The sequence below is a fragment of the Hippocampus zosterae genome, chromosome 12, assembly GCF_025434085.1.
Source record: "Hippocampus zosterae strain Florida chromosome 12, ASM2543408v3, whole genome shotgun sequence".
In the NCBI taxonomy this organism is placed as follows: Eukaryota; Metazoa; Chordata; class Actinopteri; order Syngnathiformes; family Syngnathidae; genus Hippocampus; species Hippocampus zosterae.
The window spans coordinates 7,428,880-7,453,817 of record NC_067462.1 but is presented as its reverse complement, the minus strand read 5'-3'; the positions used below and the strand labels follow the sequence as shown (position 1 = coordinate 7,453,817).

Sequence of the window (24,938 nt, the reverse complement as noted above, 5' to 3'; positions counted from 1 at the left end):
AAACTTGAAAACATCTTCACTCGATTCTGCAAAAAGTACCGGTACTTTAAATGGTTCATATACAGTAAATTAAATGTAAATGCCAAGCTGTGGTGCTTTGTAATAAACAACATGGAACATATTTTACCCTATTTTTTGGGACTGCAAGTCACAATTATTTCATAATTTATCTGTAGGTGCGATTTCTATTATATTAATATTTTATGAGTGAGTGTATTATTATTAAAGCTTGGACACCCAAAATTCCCTTTTACTGATCGTGTTGACTTTCTGTACATGACTACCACCTTGTGTCCACCAGCGGTAATGCACCAAAAGTATTCGCCCATTGCCACATTGCGACACGGCATTCAAGTAAAGGTAAGACATTTTCAACAACAACAACAACAACAAAAAATACCTTTCCATAGGCAAAAACCGAGATTTAGTTTCTTAGTTGGTGCCGTCAACATACGCATATTCGGAAATTCACTTAATTTCAGAATGCAGACAAACTAATCAGCAGCTCATGCTTCAACATCTGTACTGCCTGATGCACTGGCACGACAAACGCATTCACGATTAGGGAACGGGGATTTTGGGGACAAGTCGGAGCTCCACTCTTGATCTCATTTTTTGTCTAATACTTACCTCAAAATGCCTAATTCTACTCTAGCTCGAGATGTTTCGACTGCCGCGACTGGTCTGAAAAATACAGTACATATACTGTATATATATACATATATTTTTAAACCAAATGACCCCTGAAATACATTATTGTCACAGAGTCAAATCGAATTTTAAGTGTCCACCTAGTCTTAGAATATTCAAAATTGTTACAACTTGCATTGGCGCTACAGTATATGAACTAATAACCCACTACATCCAGCAGAGGGTGCTGTGAAGTTGCTACTGTTTCACCGTCTGTTTTTTTAATGCCCAATACGGCCACCTACAATCCAACAAGTCAGACTTTCATATTTGGTCCCAGTTCCATTCTACTACTAACAGTCTTCCACTATGGCGCCGGCGCTTGAGTTCATTTAAAAAGAAAAAAAATATCTTACCATTCGAATGAGTGTCAATCCTAATTGTCTTGGACATTTTCAGGACTTTTTGGACTTGAAGCGAAGTGTCTGCAGGGCGCTCTCCACCACTTTGGGCAAATGGATGGGGTTCCTCTGTAGGCGCAACCTACTGCTGGTCGACCCGCTCTTGTTTTTCTGGAGGTTTTTTTTGTTGGCATTGACATGAACCTCCTCCTGCTGAATGTTGGCGTCACCTACCACCCGAGGAACCCTCAAGACCCAGTTGGAGTGGAGGTCATGTTCTGCTGAGCTAGACGCCACTGTGTGAGGAGACAGGGCAGAGTAAAATTGACCATCAACAGCAGTTATTTTAGCATAACACACTGTTTGTTTTCTTTTGTACTTAAAAAGAAAATTAATAAATGATGTCCATTGCTCCATATTGACTTACCTCTTTATGACTTTATAGGTCAATAAATCATAAAACTGGTGTATCATTCTGAAAATTCAGTATTTTGGGTCGATATTATCACCTTACCATCGAAGTAGAGATTGAACAAAAATATGAATGCAACACTTTTGTTTTTTGCTCCTGTTTTTTTCTTTTTTTCTTCTTTTTCTATGTACACAAAAGGAACAAATATTGTCAACACAGCTAACTAAATATATTTTAAGAGAGATGAAAATTGTTTGACCATATGCAAAAATTGCATTATTTTCTCATTTACTTAAAAATAGCTTTGCAGTTTTGCGTCCAATCAGACTTTGTAAAAATGAATGCATTAGTTTTAATCTAAAGTTTTAATTCACTCGTTGTTCTGGCTTTCTCTCCTTATTTTAGCTGGGCGCTTGCAGGAAATTATTTTTTTATTTTATTTTTTATTTTTACACGGTTGACATCACCACCAAGCCTGCTGTTTTGATTACACTGATAAAGACGTAATTTCTCCCACGCCGACGGCAGAGCACTGGAAATGTCAAGGTCACATTTGATTAAACACCCACAGTGAGACGATACGGCGCGCTGAACAGCCACTTTAGATGAAAACCTTGCACTCCAGGACACGCATAATTCAATTTGCACCATCAACCCTTGATTAAAATGGCAAAATTTATAACACTCTCCATCTCAAGACAAAGTAATATCACTCAACCTTTTGCTCATACATTTCATGGCACCTGTAATTCAACATTACGTACTCTGAAAAAAAGAAAAAAAACCCAAAAAACCCCCCACCTGTTCATTTTCTCACAAGATATGACAGCCGCTGGTCACAACATTAGGTACGCCGCATCGCAGATAAAAGCCGGACGCATCTTGATATGATGTAGCGCACGCAGTTCCACACCACTTGTGCCAATAATATACAAATCATAGCGAGAAACTTAAGACTGCTTCTGTGTTTTTGACTGCATTATTGGATGTAAAGTGACCCATGACCTTTTTATACTTTTCACGGCACTTAACTTTTTTTTTTTAGATGGTCATTGCCGCATGGTCTCGACTCATCAATTGAAAACTTGTCACCTTTTGCAGATGAACAAATCGAGAAATCCAGGCATAAATCTGTCAATGAAATAGGTTGTCACTCCTATCAATATGAATCTGCACTAACATCACATAACGGTGATCACTGAAGGAATACGTCACCTATAAAGTCCACGTCGTCATGGCCATCATCCAAGTAAGGTTTACGCTGAGGTTCAGTGTCGCAGCTTGCAATCACCTCATCCAGAAATTGCAACGTGTCTTCCACGGTGGGCACGGGCGGTGCCAAGGGAGTAGCTCGAGAGACCTATAAACAGGCACAAAACACAATTATGTTGCTTATTTGGAATATTGGGGCTTCACTTTTGAGGTTTGGAGTTGGAAACTTGGCCGCCGGTGACTTCAGTTCTTGCAACAGTGCCCAGGTTATTTTTAGATAACCGCGTTTCCTGCATTGTTTTGAATGACGTTTGATTTACAATACAGGGGTGACATGGCTGTTTTTGTTTTTGGATCCCCAAAAAAGTGGAAGTTTACCGTGTTTCCTGGCTTTGCCGGAAGTGCCGCGTTCTTCTCGGAGGACGCCGCGGCTTTGACGTCGCCACGGTTCAAGTCGCTCACGCTCTTTGCGTAGCCCCGCCGCAGAGCCACCAGCGCTCGCAGATACTCCAGACAGTTCTGCTCGTGGGAGTGAAGCCACACGCGGTCCTCTTGCCTGTGGTAGTAGTACAAACTGGATTCCACACTCAGGGCGCTCTTGCTTCGTTTCAACGCGGCGCCCTCACAAGACTGCGTCCTCTCTCCCACAACCAGCACGGAGCTGCTGCGGACCAGCTTGACGGTGCAGGCGCTGTGGTACTCAGGCCCGAACTCATCTGGCTCTCTTTCCCAGTGATGATTGGAACGGAACGCATGGGCGATCTTCCGAAACATCCCTCTAAGGCTAAACAATTAAACGCTCGCCTCTGAGGTCCATATTCCTCACTCACGAGCGAACTTAAGCAACCGCCTGACTCACATAGAAGCGAGGCCGTCCATGATGCCGGATGGTCGCTGATTCAACCTGATCTCACCGTCAATGTTATCAGTCGCTGCTTGGCAACATGGAGGCCTCTGTAAGACAACACTACTGAGCGGCAAAGCCCGGTTCAGGTGTCCTGACCCAGTAACTGTCACTCTCGCTGAGGCCTATTTAAACTACTGTCCTGAAGAATCATTCAGCAAGACATCTTGATCAACTTTTTGTAGGGGGAATAATATCTGCATGATACCACATCATGCCAAGGATTGATCCACCTGATTCAAACGATCATTATTAGGCTCAATTGTGTCTCGTTGGAACTTTACTTTGGAAGATTCTTCAATGCAGTCAAATTTGGAGAGAAAAAAAATGTCCTCAATAAAGGGAAGCAAAGGCAAAACTCATTTAGGTTTTCACTTTGACATGATGCATACTTGTCAACTCATACGGGTTAGCCGTAGTTCATACGGATTTTGTGGTGAATCTTACGTATATGGCCGTATCGCACAAATCATACAAATTCTGAAAATTTACGCCCCCCCCCCGAACGGGTAGTTACGTTTGCTTCCAGAATGGTGCTAGTCTACTCGAATGCTTTCATTTCCGGTAACTTTCCAGTAAATTAATGGCTATTTTTTTCTGTATTTTCAATATTTGTAGTTGGTGAAAAAAGTAACGCAGGAATACAAGTCTGAACACAGTAATGCCACTCAATAGAATGATGATTAGACATTAAACAGACATTGTATTATGGAGATCTACAATAAATATCATTGGCAATTTCGTGTGTTTTTTTTCAGCTGTTATTTTGACATATAAAATGCTTTGGTATGTTATAAGGATTTTTTGGTAGTTTATACAGGTTGACGCTCCGAAAAGTTGACAGGTACGATGATGCAAATTTCATCCGCTCAGGCGCGACAAGGTTTCTCAGGAGGAAATGTCCTCTTGTGGTTCCAGAACGAAAGTTGCACTTCTGCTTGACTAAATTTGAACAGTGGCGCAAATGCATCTCATTACAATCTGTAAAACTGCATTCAACTGTAATTTGGAACTAATGAGACATTTGTTTTTTGGTGGCATTTTAGAGCGCAAAATTAGACCGGTGAAGGAACAGTCACATAAGGAAGGTTCTTATCCGTTCGATGATTTCATATAATACGATCAACGCTTTTAGGAGTGCAACCAGCTGCCAATCAGTGGGTGAGATAATGAGATTAAAATATCTGAATACCGGTACATTAAATGGAATTTTCACAATCATTAAAATTGCTTCTAAATGTGGACGCAGTTTGAAATGAAACGGCTAAGTTGGGATAGGAATGAAATAATATAAGAAGCCATTATAAAAAGGAGTGACCTCTTCTTTTTCTTTTTTATTATATCAAGAGAAAAAAAACCCATGATAAAAAATATTGTTGCTGTATGAATTCAGAACATGTAATTATAAAGTAATCCATAATGTAAAAAAAAGTTATCTGAAATTAATAATGCTGTCACTTTCTGAAAATAGAGTTTGATATTAGTTTGTATTATTTGATACTATTATATAAATAATACATAAATGTTATTACTTTTGGCTTTTAGTCTACCTGAGTGATTTTTGGACAATTTTTAAAAATTGTTATTTTAATGATGATGGATGGGTGTGTACAACAAATAGGGGCAAGCCTATACTCACGTGATTATATGCAAACACGATAATGAATCGTACTGTCACCCTCCCAAGCTTCTAACTTAAAAGTAAAAAAAATACACATTTAAAAAAAAAATCGGTGTTTCAAAATTTGTCGGGACCGCGGTGATTTTTTTTTTTCATGAGCAGACATCTGCGGAAAACAATCAGATTTTTCTCCTCGCCGTCATGAAACTCAGGTGTTCGTTGGTATGTTGAAACGCAGCCGTGTGCACTGACAAGGGGATGAGATGAGTCGTAGCAAATGGACACAATTTGCAATTCAAGATGCTGCAAGGATGATTCCAAACTTTTCATTGTGTCCGAGTTCCTTGTTAGAAGCCGCAGTTCATCCCACTTCTCACATTGAAAGTCCCCAGAAATTTCGCTGAACTTTTTTGGGGTAGCTGTAATACCTACCACCAGCTGGAGCAGTGAATAAGAAAGGGGAAGAGTGATTATTTAAAAAAACAGTCTTGCTTCCTCTCAAGGTGGGTGCATGGAACCAAACAGACTATTAGACTCGTCATTTGATTCACAGAGAGTGCCTTAAGGTAAAAACAAGTTGTACTTCTCCGCTGGCTTTTTTTTTTTTGTGTGTCAGTGACTGATCTTTTTTTTTTAAATTCTATTATTGCCACCCAGCGAGACATTGCAGAGATGCTTTGTGAAGTGAAATTGCTGAGCATGGCCTACGGAGAAGCAGATGAAGCGTGCCCCCCGCACTGCGAGACGCGGGAGAGTACTGTCGGATCCTCTTCCCGCTCTACAGGCGCCGTTGCGCACCTTCATACTCTCTCAGAGCAGGAGGGCGCCGTTGTCGGCGGGACTCCTCCAGAAGTCTCCCAGCTGGAGTCTTTGGATCTGTACAGAAACCAGCCGGGCAGAAAGAACTCTCCCGGATTCCAGATCGCATCTCCCCGCTCGGGAGGCGACGCCACCTTCCTGGTTCCGTCCTTCTGTCAGAGCATCTGCCAGAACTACAGCGACCTCCACATCGGGGGCGACCAGGTTCTGCCGATGTCGACGGACGATGCGGAGGAGGTGCATGTCGACGATCAGGCGGTGGGTCCCTTCTTGCAGTCCTGTGACGTGCCCCCGCCTGGGGAAGATTCTCCTCCAAGACGAGCTGCGCAGATCGGGTTCCTGCTGCCTCTCAGGGGGGGCTCCAATCACTGCAGACAGGGAAGTGGTCGAGATCGCAGCTTTTTGTTCCAAGGGCGCGAGGGTCCCTTCACCAACTCCCTCCTTAACGGCTATCTGGAACAGAAACTTCTGGACCTGTACCAGCAGTACATGATGGAGAACATGGCCAGGAATTCGGGCCCCCTACTGGCTTCAGAGATGTTCCTGACCAGCCTGGACCAGATCACCTTGCAGCTGAGCCGGGATGGGAATCTTGAAGCGGGTGTGGCCAAGGACATGGTGATGTCGTGCCTACTGAGGGTGGCCGGGGAAGTGGAGTCCAGCGAGATTAGCACCCCTTTCCTGCAGATCTCCAGTGACTCTTCCAAGGAGCTCGTCAACCAGTCCAAAGAGCAATGGCGCAATCTTTGAATCCAGCAAGAATAACCCACCGGTTTTTAGTCCATCTGCTGCCATTTTGCTCGCTTTTCCAATGTCTTGTGACCAAACTCCGAAAACCGGTGCGTTGTGATGTACGCAAGCTGTGCCCACGTGGGCAAGTCTCAAAGCTTGTTTGATATCAACAGGAATAAAGCAAACCATTTTTTAGGTTCAAAAAATCCAGTATTGTGGTTTCCATCTGGTGCAACGAAAATTTTCAGATGAGCAAGTACGGTATCCTCAAAAGGTCCTTAAGGTGCGCTTCATGGAGCATGAACATGAGTTCGTGAATATGTGTGATGTCACCAAAAGCCGCTTTAAGAAATGTAGATAGCGGCATGTTTCACAGAGGCTGCGATACAAGTGGCGCTGCTTCGTGAACAAGACGGAGATTACTTTATTGTGAGCTGAGTGTGTGATTTGCAGACCAGCAGAGTGCAGACTAACCGTGTTATTTTTCTACCTTTCCTCCCATTTTAAAGGATGTCTGCGCGCCACTGCAGTTCAACGCACTGCTGACCTTCCTCTGCTGTTCCTGTCTAAACAAAACGCCAGCAGGAGGAAGCGACACGTTTACAGAGCCGAACGCCGGCCGCGGGTGGAAACCTGGGAAGTGTCAAGGCAACGGAGAAACTATTCCTGCCTTTCTTCTCAAACATTCCCTGCCAAACATTCCAGGTACGCACGGAAATAGCCTGTCCTGTACTAGGAAACAACAATTTAATTCATCCATCCATCCATCCATCATCTATCGCTTATCCGGGGCCGGGTCGCAGGGGCAACAGCTTTAGCAGGGAAGCCCAGACTTCCCTCTCCCTAGCTACTTCTTCCAGCTCTCCCCGGGGGATCCCGAGTCGTTCCCAGGCAAGCTGGGTGACATAGTCTCTCCAGCGTGTCCTGGGTCTTCCTCTGGGTCTCCTCCCGGTGGGACATGACCGGAACACCTCACCGGGGAGGCGCTCAGGAGGCATCCGAATCAGATGCCCAAGCCACCTCATCTGGCTCCTCTCGATGTGGAGGAGAAGCGGCTCGACTCTGAGCCCCTCCCGGATGACCGAGCTCCTCACCTTATCTCTAAGGGAGAGCCCGGACACCCTGCGGAGAAAACTCATTTCGGCCGCTTGTATCCGGGATCTCGTTCTTTCGGTCACGACCCATAGCTCGTGACCATAGATGAGGGTTGGGACGTAGATCGACCGGTAAATTGAGAGCTTCGCCCTTTGGCTCAGCTCCTTCTTCACCACGACAGACCGATACAGCGTCCGCATCACAGCAGACGCTGCACCGATCCGCCTGTCGATTTCCCACTCCCTCCTGCCCCCACTCGTGAACAAGACCCCAAGATACTTAAAACTCCTCCACTTGGGGCAAGATCTCCTCCCCGACCCGGAGGGGGCACTCCACCCTTTTCCGACTGAGGACCATGGTTTCAGATTTGGAGGTGCTGATTTTCATTCCAACCGCTTCACACTCGGCTGCGAAACGCTCCAGTGAGAGTTGGAGAGCCCCGTTTGAAGGAGCCAACAGCACCACATCATCTGCAAAAAGCAGGGATGCAATACTGAGGCCCCAAAAACGGACCCCCTCAATGCTTCGGCTGCGCCTAGAAATTCTGTCCATAATTTAAATATCATTTAAATATTATCATATTAATTTGACCCACCCTTTTTGACACAATGGTTAGAGTGTGTGGAGGAAAACGGGAAAGCAAACAAACTCCTTCAGAAGGTTGAAGGTAAGATCTGAAGACAGAACCTTAGAGGCCATACTCTAAAAACAGATGGGTCAAAAATTGGGTCAATGAATAACCCACAAAACGGCTCCAAAAATGTGGTTGCTTTGTACCACCCCCCTCCAAAAAAAAAAAAAAAAAAAAATTGGGGTCGTTTTGACAACACAACTCCAAAATTATTTGGCGTTCAAGCATTCCGTCTGTCTGTCGGCACATGATTAATAAAAAAAATGAATGATATGAAATGAAAAATAAAGGTTTGTCTAATGTGTTGGAATAACAGATGAGGTTGAAGCCTTTCAAGGTGTTTCCAAAGCACTTTTCCTGCTCACAAAGAGCTTTTAACATGTGGGCTGGCCCAGACAAGGTCGTGCGATTTCATATCAAACCCAAGGTCCACGCCACTCTCGCCATTGTGGCTTTAACGCTGCAGCCGCGTTGCCTGTATTAAAAAAAAAAAAAGCTTTTAGTGCGTTGCTTTGTAAAAAGCAGCACAATCATATACTGTTGTGCTTATATATTTCGTATTTTTCCGCTTCCTCTTGCCACTTGATGATATTTCAAAAACAATTTCAAGGACTTAATTAAGAGTCTAAAACTCTTTACAGGATTAGTTAGGCACACAATATTAGTGAAAATTGGTTTGTGACTGCAACCTTGAGGCAGGTGTGTGAATCCAGATTACACCTCACATGTGCAACTTGCTGGAACGTTTAATGAGCGCTCCGTTGCCATGGAGGGAACATTTCCTGGTCAGTTAGCCCCTCGAGGTTGCCTGGGAGCCCAGTGACCTTGGCTGCACCCCCACCACACCAAAAAAAAAAAAAAACACCACCCCAAGCGGCCTGCGAGGCCCACAAGTATCATGTGGTAATACAGATATTGCGCCATATGGCGTCGACTTGCTGAACAAATGCTCTCATTTTGGTAATGGCTATATGGCAGCCCTCTATAGCTTGTGTTATGCACCTGCTTTTAGTCAGCCTAAAAACTAAATTAATATTATGCTTCAGTATGAAAGAGCTAACCGGGGACAAAAATCACTTGCAAAACATTAAGAGCCGTCTCTTCCATGTTGCTACTTAATGGCCCCGGCAAACTGCAAGGTTAGCCTACTTGTTCCCACATGGCTTCCAAGTTGCTCAAATGTTCCAGATTCAGATTCTTTAACTGACTGGCTACCATCGGACACATGAAATTTCTAGCACCGTATCTCAGAAAAGCAGAAACTATGAGGCACTCTTCATGGTCAGATTTGAAAAAGAAAATAAAAAAAATCTGGTACATGTCACATAAAAAAATCTGAATTGAAGTGTGGTGTACATAGACTCAGTCAGTATACACTGAACAAAGCCAACTTCATTTCATTCCGTTTACATATATTTCAAGCCGAGTTTAGTCAGCGTGGGTTCAAATACATGTTAATACTAAATATTGAATTCATATTTATCTGGCAACGTCAGTCAAAACTGTCTATTATTACCTTTTATTTACATACTGCTACAACACGTGTCTTGGCTATCATCAGACTGTACCTAAGGTGAATGTAAAAATATGATTTGGAAACTCTTAAGTGGGCCATGGTCACAAACGTACCCAGAGAACTCTACCAGGTGAGGCTTGTGTTTGAAATGCTTTATAGCATAAACCTGTACAAAGCTAACTCATAAATATGTCCTAAACCGTGGGCGTAATCTTATCCTTCTTCTTCGTTCGTCATGTATGTAAAAAGGCAATCAATAAGTTCAAGCATCGGCCTCGGTAAATATCGACAAGAATGGACGATGACGTCATTGTGGAAGGGGAAATATAAATGTAAATATGAAACTGTGGCGGACGAAGGACGTGACCCTGCCTTTCATCCACATGAGCGAGGCCGGTGGACACAAAGAAACATAGCGCGGTTACGCGGATGGAACTCGGCCGGGTAGAACATGAAAGGCAGGCGAGAAGATGGTTGGAGGTGAAAATTCTGGTGATAATTCCTTTCGGCACAAGCCTGACTGGTGTGAGGCAATACGGTGCCACGGGGCAGCTGAGTGGATGGAATATGCAAAGAAAAATAAAGATGAATTGTACAGTCTAAAAAAAGAAAGTTAGCAAAATTCTAGCTGCTAGCTAAATGTGTCACAACATTGCTGTGACAAACTTTTCTCCTTGCCATTGTTAGTGTGTTGAATGACTAATAGCTAAATATTAGCTACTAGCTAAAGGTATCACAACATTGCGGTGACAAACTTTTCTCAGTGCGATTTTTAGTGTGTTGAATGACTAGTAGCTAAATGTTAGCTGTTAGCTAAAGGTGTCACAACATTGCTAGGACAAACCCTTGCCAATTTTAGTGTGTTGATTAACTTGGGAGCCATTTTACACCAACACTCAACTCAACTATTTCCTTTACAAAGTGTTCGGCAACAGCGCGGAATAAAGACTGCTTCTGCATTGGCTATTGTTGAGTTTCGCGTCACACTCAACGGTGTATCAATGAACACAAAAGCATATTATTCAGCTTTCAAGTGCTTTTCATGGCGAAACTAATTGATCGCGATGAATCAAGCCACACATGTTGGTTTGGCGAGTATGCCTCCAAGCGGTTTTGAAGCAATGCCGTCATCAAATTAACGTGCTCGGTGGCTAGCTCATTGGCAAATGAATAACAACGTGATAAGTCAAGATGACTCATGGAGATATGAAGGACAACCGAAAAAAAAAATACTTACAGACATAAAGATAACTTTTGACGCAAAGATTGATCCTCCTCTGTGATTTTATTGGGAAAATAAACGTGTCACACCCCTTTTATTCCCTTTATTTCCATTGTAAACATATGAATCTTTTGCCTCACCTTGGTCTGTCAACACCAAACACCGCCCTCTTCATGTTGCCACCTCCCCCCCTTTTTCTTTTTTATTTTTTTGCAGCGCTTGGCAGCCGCCACTGTTATTAGTGTCGTAATTTAGCTGCCTATGCAAACATGACCCCGTCCTCCAAAAATTCAAACAGTAGTCACAGCGAGGCCAGTAAAGAGGAAGATAAGAGGGACATAAATTATCACTGCGCTCCCCTCCTCCTCCATGTTTTTGTGAGTGTGTGATGGTTATCGTAGACGGGCACTGTTATATGACATCGTGACATATATTTGGATGCAATGAATTTGAGCAGCAAGGACGGAGACAGAAGGGACCAAGAAGTAAATGGAAATATGCAGACAATTTACTCTACACGAAGAGGAGGCTGAGCGGAGCAATCTGCATTTTAATCACTGCCACGTCGAAAACACATTTTTATGACCCTGCCCCCTGAATAAGGAAGTCTTTTGTGATTTAATGCGGCGTCACATGTGGTCAACGAAAGATGCAGGGAAAAATAGAGAGGGGAGTTGAAATGGTAGCGGACTGCCGAGTGTGTAGCCCATCAAAGTGGCACTGTGGGGCTTATTGCGCTATGGATTCAACTCATGAGTTTGACCTTGGCGCATCCACACACACACACGCACACACACATTTACCCTGGGGTTCCACTCAACCTTGACTAATTAGCTGGCGTCCCCCGTGGCATATGTTCGCCACAGAGTTGATCAAGGACGTTACATCTGCAGTGTCCCCCTCCTCTCCCCTATGTTAGCCCCCCACTTTTCTGTGGCCTGCTCCGTTGTGGCAAGTCTATGACAGATGTTCGGGCAAAACCTCATAAGTCACAATTTGGTAAATTTCACATTTTTTCAAAAATCTATAATGTTGTTCAGTCCAGATGTGTGCGTGTCCATTTTTTTTCTTTTTACAAATTATTGAGCAGTCGAAAGTGTTGAAAAATGGCTTGCTCTCTTTGCTGATGCAATGTTAATGTTTGAATAAAAAATTTGTCTTTGAGGTCTAAAGTGACTATTTTGGAGATACAATGTTTTGGCCAGATTCCAGCCAATTTAATGTCCACTCCAGTGCCTTTCTTCTCTCTTCTGCTATACGCTGGAGTATGTCCTGCTCTGTCCGAACAAGTCAATGCTTCTGTTATTTAACTGGAAGTATGAAGTACTGGTTCAAATAGCAGGGCCTTAACCTGCAGTGTCCCGCCTGGGTCATGTCGACTCTGCTTTGCGGTGACCAATATTATGCAATCAGATTCTTCAATACACTTGGATGATAGCGGTTCACCTTGATGACTTCAATGCTCGCTGCAATGTGCTACTTTTTTTTTCTTTGCTATTTTCCTTTCAAGTCTGCTTCTACTTGATACTGGAAGTATGATGTCGTGATTCATATAGATAACTTAAATGCCTACTGCAGTGACTCTTGTTCCTGTTAACGCAGCCTTGCAGAGGCGTGGTCTTCACTCACAAGTGTGTTTGCATAGCCTGAAGTACTGTAGTGATTCATATAACTGACTTTAATGCACCCGACAGATGAAAATAATGATTTTTTCTATGGTTGCAGACTGTATTTACCCTCGTAGTCCACCGTTTGCGATAAATGCAAAATTATGTCTTTGAATCAAAGGCAAAGGCATTCGGAAAACCACGAGAGAGCTGAAACGTATGGGGGGCGGGGGGGGTCTAAAATGGCCGAAATTTCATGACGTCACCGGCTGATAATTCTCAGGCATTGAAGCAATAATAAAAAAGGTTTTGATTCCGTAATCTTCACAATTTACATATTTTGCACCATAGAGACCCTTTATAATTCATATTTGTGAATACATCGTAAACCTAATGTGTAAAGATGCATTTTACGCGATTTTTACGTCAATCGCTTTGTTTTCGCTTGGACAGACGTATGCATGCCACATTGTTGGGTTGAGGTCATTCCAATTGTGCAACTTTTAGGTGGCGCCAGAGGATCGCAAATGAGTTTGCCTTTTTGCAGGAGGCTTCAAACCAATGCATTTTACATGAACACGTCCGGTCGGGATTGTTTGTAGGGCTTGGTTGGGGCTTCCAGACACAATTTTTTTTTTTCATTTTGCAAAAAATAATAAAAAATCCCAAAGAACTAATAAAAACTATATATGTAGGGTTAGCACAGATGCCTCTGAACATTTTGAGTGTTTGAAAAAAAAAAAGAATGTTTGTATAACACAACATACATCATTTACAAAATTGTAAAACGCGTAACTTAGGGTTTTTTTGTTTCGAAGGACCTAAGGGTTTAGCATCCGGCACACGTTAGCGCTGCGTCGATGTGGCCCATCCTGCGCTTGCTGGTATGTCACAAAACTGACTTGAATGCTCGGTGCAGTGTCTCGCCTCGCTCTCTCACGTTAGTGCTACCTTGCTGTGGCCTGTCGGTGCTCACAAGTCTATAATCCTGCATTGTATTGTAAGTATGGTGTAGTGGGTCATATTACATTTTTATCATGTTGGAACTGCAGCGCTGTTAGCTTCTCAATGCAATCTGCTTCGATATTATACCCGGAGTATGGTGTAGCACTTCACGCAGTGGTGTTCATAAATCAATATTGTTGTAATTATTAATTTTTCTGCATCGTTGCGTGTTTTCTAGTTGACTACATTAGAGGGGGCACATCAACGAGGACAAGCGCGACATATGCGGCTTTGTTTGCTGTGAGCCCGCCGCGCAACCTTGTGCAGTGCAAAGCAACCTTGAACACCACGCTGTTACCAAACAAGGCAAACAGACATCTGGTGAGCGGTCCGCAAATGCAAGTAAACAACATGCAAAATATGTTTTGTTACATACAGTAATATTTTATACACATCTACATATCTAGATATCTGTCTCTCTCTAAAGCCAGCAGCTTATTTATTATTTGTTATTTGTTTACTATTGCCATCGACTCTTGTTTGATGGATTGGATGCTTAAAGTTTGAAGAGGCAAGGGATTTTGGGCAATTTATCATTCATATTTATTCATGTTATCAGGTGACAGGTTATCATTATCGGTGCATGAAAGAGTTAATTCTTCTCAGGAGTGTGTGGCAGGACCATCCAACGCCACAATGGCCGAGCACCTCCTCCTTAACTCATTCACTCCCAAAGACGTTTTTAAACGTCTTTTCAGACTTGGTCTAGAATTGGCTGGTACTGAATGAGTAGATAATAATAATAATAATGGCCATACATTGCTAAGGGATAGCTTCAAATTCTTCAACCAGCATTTATCAGAAGGTGTTGGTCACTCTGGCACGAAGACCACGGCCGAGCCGATCCCACAAGTGTTCAGCGCTGTTGTGGTTAGGCCATTACATCCTTTCCACTCCCAAATTCTGGAGGTAGCCTCCAATAAATCCTGATCCGCGTTTTCACAAATGCATGTGTATTACAAACGCGGCTTCATTGGGAGACCACAGCCGTAGATCCGGAGAATGTTGTGCATTGATGGTTCACTGCCCGCATTCTTTTGGAGGTCAATAGCCGGGATTGAATCAAGACCCCCACTTTGTTGAAGGAGCCAAACTAAACTGTGAGTCTGCCACCCGTCACAACAGCCGCTTGTCCAAGGAGGAGTTTAGTTGAATATGTTTTTGGAGGACACGCAGGACACAACTCAACTCAACTCAAATGTATTTATAGAGCACTTTCAAACAGCCATCGCTGCACACAAAGTGCTGTACATGGAGCAACTAACATAAACAACAGTAAAGCAAAACAACAAATCAGTATCAAAGACGGTAGAGAGCACCAAACAGTATAATTAAGATCATAATGTGGGTCATGCTGAGTCAAACGCCAAAGAATACAAGTGAGTTTTGAGGCGCGTTTTAAAGATGGGCAGCGAGGAGGCTTGCCGAATGTCCAGTGGGAGGTCATTCCAGTGAGTGGGACCAGCAACAAAAAGGCTCGATTCCCTCTGAGCCTCAGTTTAGTTCTTGGTACCTCTAATAATGTTTACTCGTCATGCACTTCAAACGAACTGTCGACGGTTCTTGCTAAGCAAAAAGAAAATAACAGTTGTTCGTGTATTTTTGCAGAGATCGGCTCCTATTTCATTCCCAGCATCTTTTGTGAGATCACAAACTTTTTTATGTCATAAGGAAGCAATATCTGCTGTGTCACCTGGACACGTTGCTGAGAATGACACGAGAAGGCTTTCGTTTTTGTTTGGGGTGAAAGAGTTTCCGTTAGCTTGAGCAACAGTTTGTCTATATTCATCTTCTTGTAGTGGAGAGGAACCCGGGAATAGCCATGTGTGCCATCTAGTGGTGAGCGGTGTTTTTACAACTTAAAAAAGATCAAGTGTGGATTTTTTTTTTTTTGGTCAGAGGGCCAAATTAAGCGACTGGAAAAAAGATTATGTGTACGAATACAGTACCTAATTACATTGACAATGTGTTCTTTGAAATAGATTTTTTCCCCTAACTTGATGACATAGTCCACTTAATAGAGTTCTTTGTGTTTACCGAATGCAATGTCCCATAAGAACATGTCATCATTACAACCATTTCAATTTTCCTGCTTGATAAGGTTTTGCCATCTGTTCACCCCCCCACCCCCGCTACTCCTAAAAACAGAAAACTATGAAAAAAAGGTAATTAAAAAGTTCAAAAAAGTTGCTGTTTATTCAGCTGGTCTTCTCTAATGCACAAACACATTTTCACAGTGCTCCAAGTCGACACGAGTCCTTGGAGAGTGCAGTATTCAATTTGTAACTATTATAGAGACAAGGACACACTCCTTTATGTCGGCCGCGGCGATGAGAGAAAATGGAGGCAGTCGCCATGGTAACCGCCAGAAGAGTGCCCAACAAATCAACAAACAATGCTCGGCAAGACTTTTGCAGGGCGAGTCATTAAGTGCAAAGCCTTGAATCATACAAAGTTGTGCTCTCATGCTGTCTTTCGAGTGCCTGGGTGTCAAAGCTGAAGGAAACAAAAAATAATCATAAAACCTTGTGCTCTTCTCCAAGGCCGAGCCGTCGGGAACGTGCCAGGGAGCCGTCGTCTTTTGGTCACGCTGACCTCTCGAGTTCACTGGTGAGGTCACACCTTCCAGAAATGCTGAGCCCTGCACAAGTAAATGAGGGGGGGGGGGGTGTTACAGGGGCTCCATTGGCGGGAATTTGTTTCAGCAGTCAAAAAGCCAATTTTTTGTTTTATTTGGAGACAAAAATAAAAAATGGCCAAGATCCACATCCAAACTTGTAGAAACGTTCAATAATTGTGAATTTTAAGAAAATGGAAAATGGTGACATGACATTTTGAATGTTTTTTTTTAAAACATTTTTTCAGTCAACAAGAATGATTTGTTCCGTAGTCGTCGCATCACTCCAATTCTGTAATTCATTTCTGTTCTTTACTCCGACAGAGACGTTATCCAGCCATCATCGCAGTATGAATTCGGTTTTGACTTTAAACACGTTTCTTTGTGGTCACGTTGAGTCGCCATCGTCAACGAAGCCTGTCCGGCGGCAAGTAATGCGCTCAAGGCAAAGTAAGAGTCGCCGGCTCACCAAAGGTACACCGTGTCGAACTCAAAGTACACCTCGCGCAGTATACGGGACACAAGTACCGTGGATGGGCTGATGCTGGATTTCGTAACGGCGTGTTTGCAACAAGACATCATGTCATCTCTCCTTGAGACGGGAGCGTTTTTATAAGCGCTGCCGGCTGGGCCTTGAGCGCGCAAGAGAAGAACTGAGTGAAGGCTGTTTATCCCGCGGCGACCTTGATATAAACATGTGAAAGAAGCTCGTCGCTTTCTCTCGTCTGCTCCATCAATACAAAGATTTTCAGCGAAGGCAACAATGCGTTGCTGAGTGCCTCTGCGAAAGCGTTTTTTTTTTTCTCTTGTTGTTTTACGACGCCGACTTCATTCACGTCGACCTTCGAGGTGACGCAAAGGGTCGCGCTCGTGGCTTGCTCGTGAATGCGAACGTGCCGTTTTTGTGTCCGCTTTACAAAAGGCTACAAAGCTCTCGTACGTGACGGTTGACACCGACGCCGGGCCACGCGCTACGCTCCCCCCTACTCGCGTGGCGCTCTCGACATTGACTTTTAACTTCCACGAAACTTGTCAAAGCCTTTCGTTGTTGGGTGCGTTTGTCTTTATTTGCTCACAGGTTTCAGGTCGCTCAACCGCGTTCCCTCTGAGGAACAATTAGGCGAAAGCGCTAATTCATCTGCTTTATCCACAAGTGTCTTTTCCAAGCCTGACTCGGCCCCAGCCATCTCCCCATCCCTTCCTTTCTCTACCGCTGCAGCTCCTCATTCCTCTTTAGTGACAAAGGCAAGGAGAGCACTGAGTCATGACATCATAATTCACCAGCTCCTGTTTTCTCCGTTGAATCAATATCAGTGTGTCCGAGTCAAGGTTGTTGGCTGGTCTTCACAGCTCGCTTCTTCCAGCTTCTTTCTCGTGGAAAATCGTATAAATTGTCCCTAAAATAATTAAGCCTTCAGATCTGTCACTGCCCTATATATAATTTTTTTTTTTGGAGGGGGACCAACTTCCTGCCTTATAAACAACACTGACGCAGCGTCAAGGTAAAACTGCGGGTAGAGCCGACTGAGATTTTAAGGACTTGCCGCTTAAGGACTTATTTTTAACATCTTGTCTAAGAATCTGAACAAAGCTTTTTAAAGTGCTCGTCTTTGAAGACTTGTCTTGTTAAACTCAAAGCGTTTGGAATTTGTTTTGAAGGACTTGTTTTTTTTCGTTTTTTTAAAGACTTTGCTTTAAGAACTGAGGTTTCAAAACTAAGGTCTTCTTTTTTGGGCTCTTTCAAAAGTAAGGTTCAAGGACTTGTATTTAAGAACTTTTAGCATGAAGGTGGTGCCTGTATTCGCAAAGTTTAACCTTCCTCTGAGTTCTTACCTTTAAGGACTAGTCTCCGAAACTTTAGTTTAAAATTTTGTCTTGCGGGACGCAGCTTTTAGGACTTCTCTTTGATTTCTTGTTTTCGCTCTTGTCTTAAAGAACATAGCCTTCTTTGAGTGTACCACCTTAAGGACTAGCCGTTGGGAACTTAGCTTCAAAGATTACTCCTAGCTTTTCTTTCACTGGTCTTTAAGAAGTTAGCTTTAATGCCTTCTCAGTGGCCACTAGTCTGTAAGAACTTCGAGGTAATCACTATACTTTTTAGAAGTTAGCTTCCAAGACATAATTTTAAGGACTCGTCTTTGAAAATTTTGTTTCAAGGACCTCTCTTTGCGTACTTGTACTTAAGAATTTGATGACCTTTAAGGACATCACTTTGGGTGAGGGGGACTTTTTTCATGACTTGAAGAATTAAATATCACTTTGAATTAAAAAAAAAATCTTCACAATTCTCAATGCTGCTTTTTACTTCCGTTTGCTTCTGCTTGTGTAATGAATGTCTTCAGCAAGGTTGTGTGTTCGTTTTATTTCATGAAAGCATGACTGTGGGTGGTATGATAAACAATGACTTCTCACCCATGTTTGCTTGCCCAGGGTAAAAAAAAAGAAGATAAAATTGATATTGACTATAGGAATCAAACACTCTATTCTCAAAGACAGATTCAGAAAGAAACTGAAATGAATTTATCGCCGTGGACTGCAGAAGAAAATGCAAGAGATAACAAGCACTTGTTTTCAAAAAAACCAAAGACAACAGCAAGAGCCAGACGCTTCTACCAGTTACAGTGGCACTGCTGATGGAGCATGCAGGCGAGATGACACGAGTGGCGCTTTTTGTTTCGAAGATGTGAGTACAAAACTGGTTGAATCGGAAACTGTGTTAAATGTCCATTCGTGTTTTTAACAGTGACAGAATAAGCCTTGAGACAATTCATTTGTTCGATAGTGAGCCTCAGTCAGCATTTTAGGGTCCTTATTAGCACAAACTTATTAGCACCTGTTTCCATTTGATGATAAACATTTGTAAGCTTATGTTAAATTATTAATTATTTTCATTTTATATTTGAGCGTTTTATGTTATAGTTATCTAAATTATATTCTGTTTAATAATTGGTGAACCATTCTTATGTTGCTTGCGTCTGAACGCTAAAGAGAAGCAGGAAGTGTTTTCGTTACCGAAAGGAGGTTGTGGTCTCGTTCATCCGTTCGGAGGTATAGACGTTTTTTTCTTTCTTTCTGCTTTTAATAAACTGCATTAAAGGATTCCATCTCTCCTTTTGTCATTCGTAAAGAAGAGACATTCACTGTAAAACAACGAACCCCTCAACTTACACATGAATGCTTAATCTTTTACAGCACCTTGACCGGTTTGCGGTAACGAGGACAGTACCTTTGCCCAAAGCGAGAGGGAGAGAGGAAAAATAAAGCGAGGGAGGTACCTTTTATTTGTGGGAGGCGGAAAGACCATCGGATGTGAGTGGAGGAAGAAAAAAAGCCGAGAAAGTGGATGCACACACACACGGGAGCGCCCCCCTGACCCCCAAACAGCGCGTCGCCCTTCGCTCCGAGGCTATCTGGAGCTCCAAATTAAACGGCGCCTCCTCCGCACTGACCTCCGCCGAGGGACGCGCCGCGCTCTCCGGCCAGCGGTCATGGCCACGACGCTGGATGGCTGTCGCTGTCGGGGTGCGAACCTCCAAAGCAAGAGCAGCGGCGGTAGCGGCGGCAGCAGCATCCTTTACAACATTCTTAAGAGTGACAGAGAGGAGCAACAACAGCAACATGAAACGCTACAGAACTTACTCCACAGCCACAGAACCTCCCCGACTTCTTCATCCGCCTCGTCTGTAGCCTCCGGGCCGGCGTGGCGACATCAGGAGCCCCGGCAGCAGCAGCAGCAGCAGCAGGCGGGGTGCTCCTGCGGGGCAACGCGGCGTCGCGGTGTCCTCAGCTCCCCGCAGGTGACATGCAAAGCGGCCTCCGCCATCCTGGTCAAGACGCTGCGATTCGTCAAGAATGTACCGTGCTTCAGGGAACTGCCCGAGGAAGAACAGGTGGTCCTGATCCGAAGCGGCTGGGCTCCCCTGCTGGTGCTGGGATTGGCGCAGGACCGCGTGGACTTCGAGACCACGGAGACGGTGGAGCCGAGCATGCTTCAGCGGATCCTCACCGGGGCGCCCCAGAGTCACAGCGACGCGGCGGCGGCGGCTGCGGCGGTGACGGTGGCCGATCCGAGTCGAGGCGGGGGAGCCGGCGTGTCGTTGGCCGACATCGAGGCCATTCGAGGCTTTCTGAGGAAGTGCTGGAGTGTGGACATCAGCACCAAGGAGTACGCCTACCTGAAGGGAGCCGTGCTCTTCAACCCCGGTAAGTCCTTCAGCCCCTTGCGGGGCAGCCTAAATGGGGGTGTTCACCACACCGCTTTTGGAAAGTCACCCGCAAGTTCACGGTTATGTCAAAAGTACGTATTTGAGTAGCTATTTGGCCAGAATATCAGGTACACATTTGCACGGCATTTTAATGAAAGCAGCAATAACATAAATGAAAAACACACGAATGTTTGTGGTATTCTTTGATGTCATAAAATCATGTTACATCTATATATTTTTATACTTTTTAAAAATAGAAACTATATATGGATGCAGCTGTACACCAAATCGTTAAAATTCCACTTGTTATTCTTTTCATAAGGTCTCTTATTGACACACACACAACTTATTAAACCAACTTTACTTTTTCATTTAAAAATGCAATGTTTGGAGAAAAAAATCTTGGAACATTTTTTTTCAATACACTCAAAAGCTTACTTACTTGATGCAGAGTGCCCCTAAAGTTTTGTTTTTTTAACAACAACAGCAAATCTCTTTTCCGAGATTTGGAACATTGGTCAGTCGTTAAAATATACTATATATTTGAATGTTAAAGAAACGTATTTGGCAACTTAATTGGGCATAATATTCTACCTTAAGTTACTCAACATTTCAATTAAAAAAAAGGGGAAAGAGAGAAATTAAAAAAATAAAAATAATAAAGATGTTATTTAAGAAAAATAGACATTTGCATTTCCTAAAGCTGTTTAACATTTTAATGACCCCCCACCCAAATAAACTTTTTAAGTAAACATTTAAATGTTAGGCACATTTATTTTAGGAAGATATAAGTAAATCATGTATTGGATGCTACTAGATTGTACAGATATATCAGTTATCCCAAATTTGTGTATTACCATCATACTGGAAGTTGGTGCCATCTCTTTACATGGCCTTTTCTCCCTCTCGTCCTCTGTCTTTTCAGATCTGGAGGGTCTCCGCTGCCTGCCGTACATCCAGTCGCTGCGGCGCGAGGCTCATCAAGCCCTTAACGAGCACGTACGACTGATCCACCGCGAGGATTCCACGCGCTTCGCCAAGCTGCTCATCGCCCTGTCCATGTTGAGGTCCATCAGCCCGTCGGTGGTGGCCCAGCTCTTCTTCAAGCCCATCATTGGCAGCGTCAACATTGAGGAGGTGCTCATGGAGATGTTCTACGGGAAGTAACACAACACTCCAAGGCCTCCAGTATACGTGACCATCCGGTTACCCGACAGACTGTAAAGCTCTTATTGGACAGGTGAAAAACATCTACAAAAAAAAATAAAAAATGGGGGGAATGTGTGTGTGTGTTGTGTGTGTGTGTGTGTGAATGCTTTATGTTACGTTAAAGCACGTCACTGTAATTCATAGCTTAACTTATTTGTTTTATAAACTATTTTTCTAAAATAAACTCCCTCGAGTGTTCTTCTTCAGTGCGGTTATTGACACACTTTCCACAGGGTCAGCTGACCTCGGTGATACGTGATACATGCAGATAAACGGCTGACAAAACTCACACGGTTAACTTCAGTGAATTTGGGTCACACTGATTTGGGCCAGCAGCTTGTTTACGTTTTGATAAAGCGCCATTGTGACAACTGTGAGCCTGCAGAAGGCTTCATTAAAGTGGAATCAGCATTCCCTGAGCCTTAACAGGTACACTTGCACAATGCCATGAGATCGATTCAAAACGTCCATCAAAACTCAAATGTAGTATGTTTGGAATGGAACGATTGTTTTTTTTTCAATTTTGAATTTTATTTGCGACCACCAGAGTGTGACAAACGCATCACACGTACATCATTTTATAAACAAGAAGTGGCAGCAGATTTTGGATATAGACGTGATATTTTGCTTTTTTTGTGCTAAAAATGATTTAAAGAATGACTATAAAAATCCTCACATAAATATAGCTTTATTGTAAAGTAAAACATTTTCTTTGACACTTAACTAGTTGTCAAAAAGGAACTACTTTATAACAGTATGCCTTTTCATTTCCCCAAAATAAAACCTAATTGTAGCATTATTCCAAAGTTATTTTTTTCCTTTAAAAAAATAAATATGTTGTCAAACCATTTATCTTTGATTTTTTTTTTTTCATTCTAGGTCATTTTGCTTGAAAAATATAGTTTTATTGTCACAATAGTCCACCAATTTCCCTAAAAATACAATATTATTGTCATAATATTGATTTGTTTTTGTTTTTTTCCCCTAGAAAAGGCAAATCACGAGTCATAGTATATATTTATTTTTCCCCTTTGGCTTTAGAACTCCTTTGAGATTCAAAGTGTAATGCTGAGTGCTACTGTAATGACAGCAATACAGCCAAATTTGTTAAAAAAGCGGGTAAACTAATACTGCATGTAGGACGAATAAAGTGTCATTTGTAAGGAGGAGAGCAATTCTAATTGTGTGACATAATTAAGGTTGTTGAAAATAGAAGACTAAGTATTTGTACTGTGAAAAAAAATGGTAGATTAAATGCGTTGAATTTCATTTTATCAGGTGGTTGCAGAAAATAACATCATCCGTCCACATATTTTTTTTAAAGCAGATGTATAGTCTAGTTAAAATTTTACAGTGTCTGGATCGTAGACGTTTAAAAAAATGCTATCCATCTGATGAGCAAATACTGTACCGATTGGCAACAAATCTCTTCTGCCCTCTAGTGGTGTAATATGAAAATGTAGGTAGATAAGTATGATCTGACACTCACACTGACGCCCACGCATTCGTACACACGATAGGGATAGGTCTTTCGTTCTCAGAATATTCTTATTCTTGCCTACGTTTGTTATACATTCAGATAGATATGTTCCAATTTTTGGGACGAGGTACAAATGTACATGTGAAACTTTCAACAAATCTATTGGTAATTATTTTTGTGCTCCCCAGGGCAGAAATGCGCCACAAATAAAAAAAACACAGATTACTGAAACGGTTAAATAGTACATAAAGTTTATCTTGCTCATCAAAAAAAGATATAGCCATCTGATAAGATAATTTAAAATTTCATGTCTTGATAATATTCATGCAACCTGGCGCCCTCTATTGTATTAGCACTCTATAGCCATGTCTGAAAAGAGACAAAGTCTGCCATTTTGGTTTGAAGCAGCCATTTTAGGGCCATTTTGCCCATTTCCAGGGGGCCCTATCAAGACCAATTTCGAGAGAGATTTTATCCAATTGCAAGCAAATTGGAACCACATCGACTGGCAATAAGTTCAGAGTGTATCCCATTTCGCGGCCGAAGTCATCAGCTAAGGTATCGGCCCTAATGAGGATAAATGTTAGAAAATGTAGGGATATACTAGACAGAATGCTCATGAAGTTTAGTGACTCGACACAAAACCAAAACAAAACTAAGCTCCACAAGGTCAGAGGATGACCAAACATGTGACTCCAAACATGAAGAATTAAGATTCAGGTCAGCAGTCAAGGATTAACAGGGGAAGCTAATGTTCCTGCATTTGTGCACACAGCATTAGAGTGGTAGCCTATTATTTCTTGATTTTACTGTTTGATTTTGGCCTACTTTGACTTTTCCTCTGTGGTGTTGCAGTGTTGTTTACCATTCTAAAGATTGTCCGTGTGCGCGAATCCCCAGGAGATGGCACTGTCTGGCAGCATTTATGTAGCAATCATACAAATAATCAGGCTACTTGTACAACAGTGAAAAGAAACGTGCATGGTTTTACTTTGTCTACTTACGTGTCAATAGACACAGCATGCTTTCCCAAGCAGGAAGTGCAGTAATTGACAAGCAGTTCTGTCTTATAACTCTTAACTATACCTAATGGACTCCTCACAGCAAGGGTGCAATGCCGGATTGGCTCATTGAAGGGCACATAAGTATCTGTCGTGACCAAGTCTCGATGTGATACCTCTGCATTACATTACGAAGAAAAAAAAAAGCACAGCCAAATCGGACCAAGCGCCTTTTCGAGTCTTCAAAGATTTAATGGAGCAATTTTGTGTGATGTTGACAATAGCTGGCAACCACTCCAACCACTCGTCCGTGATTCTTGTGAGCATAAGCAGCATAGAAGATGTATAGAGGTTGGGGAAACGCCAAGAAATGTGACCACCCCCCGCAGCGAAATAGGAATACACAGCATTGTGGAGTGTGTCTGAATCCCCGAAACGCAAATTGTCTCCACGTCAAGTACAATCCTGTTCAACATTGGAGACTTTCCGACAGTCCTTGAATTCATCTGAGGGACGTACGTCACACGTTGGGGCGGTAGCTGCTGTTTTGGTTCGCAACGGAGTTCCGAGACCTTTGAATTTTACTGTGCAGAGTTGCACACAAAAGGGGAGGCGTACA

General features: G+C 42.9%; 3 protein-coding genes across 5 annotated transcripts; 2 read left to right on the top strand and 1 right to left on the bottom strand.

The window, feature by feature from the left end:
* Positions 1–730: 730 nt before the first annotated feature.
* LOC127611629 (uncharacterized protein C13orf42) lies at positions 731–4,849 on the bottom strand. 3 transcript variants are annotated; one of them, XM_052082318.1, is made up of 5 exons: positions 4,402–4,849; positions 3,515–3,933; positions 3,034–3,433; positions 2,659–2,803; positions 731–1,327 (listed from the first exon to the last, which is right to left on the bottom strand). In XM_052082318.1, exons 2-5 carry the CDS (start codon positions 3,532–3,534, stop codon positions 1,086–1,088), a joined length of 807 nt encoding a protein of 268 aa, XP_051938278.1. In that variant the 5' UTR covers positions 3,535–3,933; positions 4,402–4,849; the 3' UTR covers positions 731–1,085. The 3 variants fall into 3 exon arrangements, with proteins under 3 accessions (XP_051938278.1, XP_051938280.1, XP_051938279.1); XM_052082320.1 differs by having other exon boundaries at positions 3,034–3,933; XM_052082319.1 differs by lacking the exon at positions 4,402–4,849 and having other exon boundaries at positions 3,515–4,056.
* An 844-nt stretch (positions 4,850–5,693) lies between these two features.
* Positions 5,694–6,937, top strand: LOC127611621 (TLR adapter interacting with SLC15A4 on the lysosome). Its single transcript, XM_052082292.1, has one exon. It carries the CDS (start codon positions 5,853–5,855, stop codon positions 6,747–6,749), a length of 897 nt encoding a protein of 298 aa, XP_051938252.1. The 5' UTR covers positions 5,694–5,852; the 3' UTR covers positions 6,750–6,937.
* A 12,975-nt stretch (positions 6,938–19,912) lies between these two features.
* Positions 19,913–22,036, top strand: nr0b1 (nuclear receptor subfamily 0, group B, member 1). The gene is made up of 2 exons (XM_052082286.1): positions 19,913–20,627; positions 21,555–22,036. Exons 1-2 carry the CDS (start codon positions 19,913–19,915, stop codon positions 21,794–21,796), a joined length of 957 nt encoding a protein of 318 aa, XP_051938246.1. The 3' UTR covers positions 21,797–22,036.
* The last annotated feature ends 2,902 nt before the right edge of the window (positions 22,037–24,938 follow it).